A 2,506-nucleotide genomic window follows, 5' to 3' on the forward strand; every position below is an offset into this window, starting at 1 on the left:
CACACACACACACACACACACACACACACACCCCCGATAGCCAGGCATGGTCATGCTCTGCCTGTGATCTCAGCACGGCACTTGGGAGCTGATGCCAGGTCGGACTAAGCAACAACTAACCGAACGAGTCGGGCAGGCAGGCATGCATGCTGGGGCTCAAGCTGTTGATTCCAGCACTCAGGAGGCAGCGGCAAGCAGATCTTTGTGAAATCAAGGCCAGTCTTATCTACACAGTGAGTTTAAGATCAATCTGAGCTACATAGTGAGACCCTGTCTAAGGAAAGGAAAAAAAAAGTATAATCATGTGAATGTGTGTGGGTGGGTGGGTGCGTTGTACGTGGGAGCTGAAGCGAAGGCAGGCATTTAGATTCATCAAGAACTCATGGAACCCTGTTCATGTTACCTGGAACCCCCTGACAGGTTTCTGAGTCTCCTTCCAGAGACCCTCACTATAACTTGAAGCCCCCGAACAAATGTAGAAATTCTTGAGAATGGATGACTTCCAAGGTCCTCCTCCAAGGAACTTCTGTGCCTACCTGACATTACTAGAGCTTTACCAGTTATGTTGTGTCCCCAACCACATCCATCTCCCTTTCTCACACAGGCTGCAAGCCTGAACAGCAGATGATGTACGCGGGAAGTAAAAACAGGCTGGTGCAGACGGCGGAGCTCACCAAGGTCGGGAGGGGCCCTAGCTCTGGAGGGGCTAGGCAACCTGCGGGTCTGAGGGAGGGAGCTAGGGGCTGGACCCTTGGGGTTGGTGGGTTGGGGTTAAATTCTAGACCCCAGAGAGAAAGGCTGGGCATAGATCCTCAGGTCTGAGGGGAGAGGGATGGGCCTGGACTCCAGGGTCTGAGAAAGGAGGGATGTGAAGGCTAGGATTTCTGGATTTGAAGCAGGAGGGCTTCGTGACAAACAATATAGGAGGGTGACTCCTGGGTTTGAAGGAGGATGGCTGGAATCTGGACCCCTGAGTCCTAGGGGTTAGGAATCCTCATTAGATCATAATGCTGATTGCTCTTTATCCAGGTGTTTGAAATCCGCACCACAGATGACCTCACGGAGACCTGGCTTAAGGAAAAGTTAGCTTTCTTTCGTTGACCTTCGAGCCAGGGATTTGGAATCCTTACTTCTGAAGGCTCAGATTGATAGGATATGAACATCCAAGAGCTAAATAAAGGTTAAAATTTCAGGAACTTTTACGACATGGTATCTGCAGAATCTGCGCCTCTTTGTCGGTGCCGGCTGACAGTCCCTACAGTTCTAACTTTGGCCAGGAGGGGGCGGGCGTTTCTAGCGAAACCAAGCTGGTCCCAGGAGAACAGACACCTGTTTCTCAGACACCAAGGGAGGGGACTATGGGGTTTCCCTGGATGCAAGGTGACCTGGGTCCCCTTAAGGAATTTGAAGGAATGTTTGAATCTGTGAAGGGTCACGCCTAAGGGGATAAAGACCCTCGAGAGGAGAGCGCGGGCACCCTTTTTCTCTACCTGTTTCCCCGCTCTGCGACTAGAAGGCATCTTTGGCGCCAAATGCTACTTTTCTCAACCGAACCCTCAGGTAGGAAGAATTTAAAGGCCAAAAAATGTCAAAGGATCAAAATGTAATTGCTTCAGGCACTCAGGAGGATGCGGGGGGGTGGATAGTTTGAGGGTTTGCTAAGCTTGAAAAGGCCCAGGACTGTGGGGGGAAAGGATTCAGAACTCTCAGTGAGCCCCAGAGGGCTTGAAGAGCCAGGGAAAGGGATACGCCCTATACGCTAGCCTTTTTCTTTTCTTTCTTTTTTTTTTTTTCTTTTTTTCTTGGCACATCAGGACATTGAATTTTTCTCAAACTTCTGTCTGTCTTTGAAGGACATGTATTGAGCACCCAAGGCATACAGGGCTCTGAGGTGGGCAGTCACCACAGAGATGAATCATACTTTCTCTGCCAGTGTCTCCCATGGTTCCTCAGTCCTCACACCCAAGGCCCCTGGAACTCCTTCCCTCCACCTCTTTCCAGTTTCCCCGGCGAGGTGGCCGTTGCCATGGTAACAATGACATAGTGACCTTGGGCCTGGGCTGTCCCTCCCAGAACTCTGGTGCTCTTAGATGAGCCTAAAAGGGAATTCTAACCCTGCCTCTCCCTCTCAGCCTCCAGTTTTTCACCCCTTCAGGCCCCTTCAATCCATGTTCTTTTATCCCCAGTCAAGACAAACCCTTTGTCAAGAAGTTCTGCATAGAATATCTCTAAACTGGGCTATGGAGAAATGCCCTTAGCTTTCCATGCTCTGGGACATTTGGATCAAGCTTGTCTCCGCCCTGCTAGAGGCTCCACCCTACCCATGTTACTTCTGATCACAGCCTCAGTCCCCGATGACTGGAGGTGGGAAAGAGAGGTCTGGGAGTCGGGCAGGCACACACGCCTTTAATCCCAGCACTCGGGAGGCAGAGCCAGGCGGATTTCTGAGTTCGAGGCCAGCCTGGTCTACAGAGTGAGTTCCAGGACAGCCAGGGCTATACAGAAA

The 2,506-nt window shown here is 51.1% G+C and overlaps 1 protein-coding gene across 4 annotated transcripts in view; it reads left to right on the top strand.

The window, feature by feature from the left end:
- Window positions 1-1,199, top strand: part of Gmfg (glia maturation factor gamma) — an 11,305-nt gene extending 10,106 nt beyond the window's left edge. For 2 of the 4 annotated variants that reach the window (XM_021210941.2, XM_021210950.2), the window contains exons 6-7: window positions 605-678; window positions 1,030-1,199. In XM_021210941.2, the coding sequence (XP_021066600.1) occupies window positions 605-678; window positions 1,030-1,101 (146 nt within the window). In that variant the 3' untranslated portion in view covers window positions 1,102-1,199. The remainder of the gene's footprint in view (window positions 1-604; window positions 679-1,029) is intronic. The other 2 variants (XM_021210956.2, XM_029532328.1) reach the window with 1 other exon arrangement.
- The last annotated feature ends 1,307 nt before the right edge of the window (window positions 1,200-2,506 follow it).

The sequence above is a fragment of the Mus pahari genome, chromosome 1 (genome assembly GCF_900095145.1).
Source record: "Mus pahari chromosome 1, PAHARI_EIJ_v1.1, whole genome shotgun sequence".
In the NCBI taxonomy this organism is placed as follows: Eukaryota; Metazoa; Chordata; class Mammalia; order Rodentia; family Muridae; genus Mus; species Mus pahari.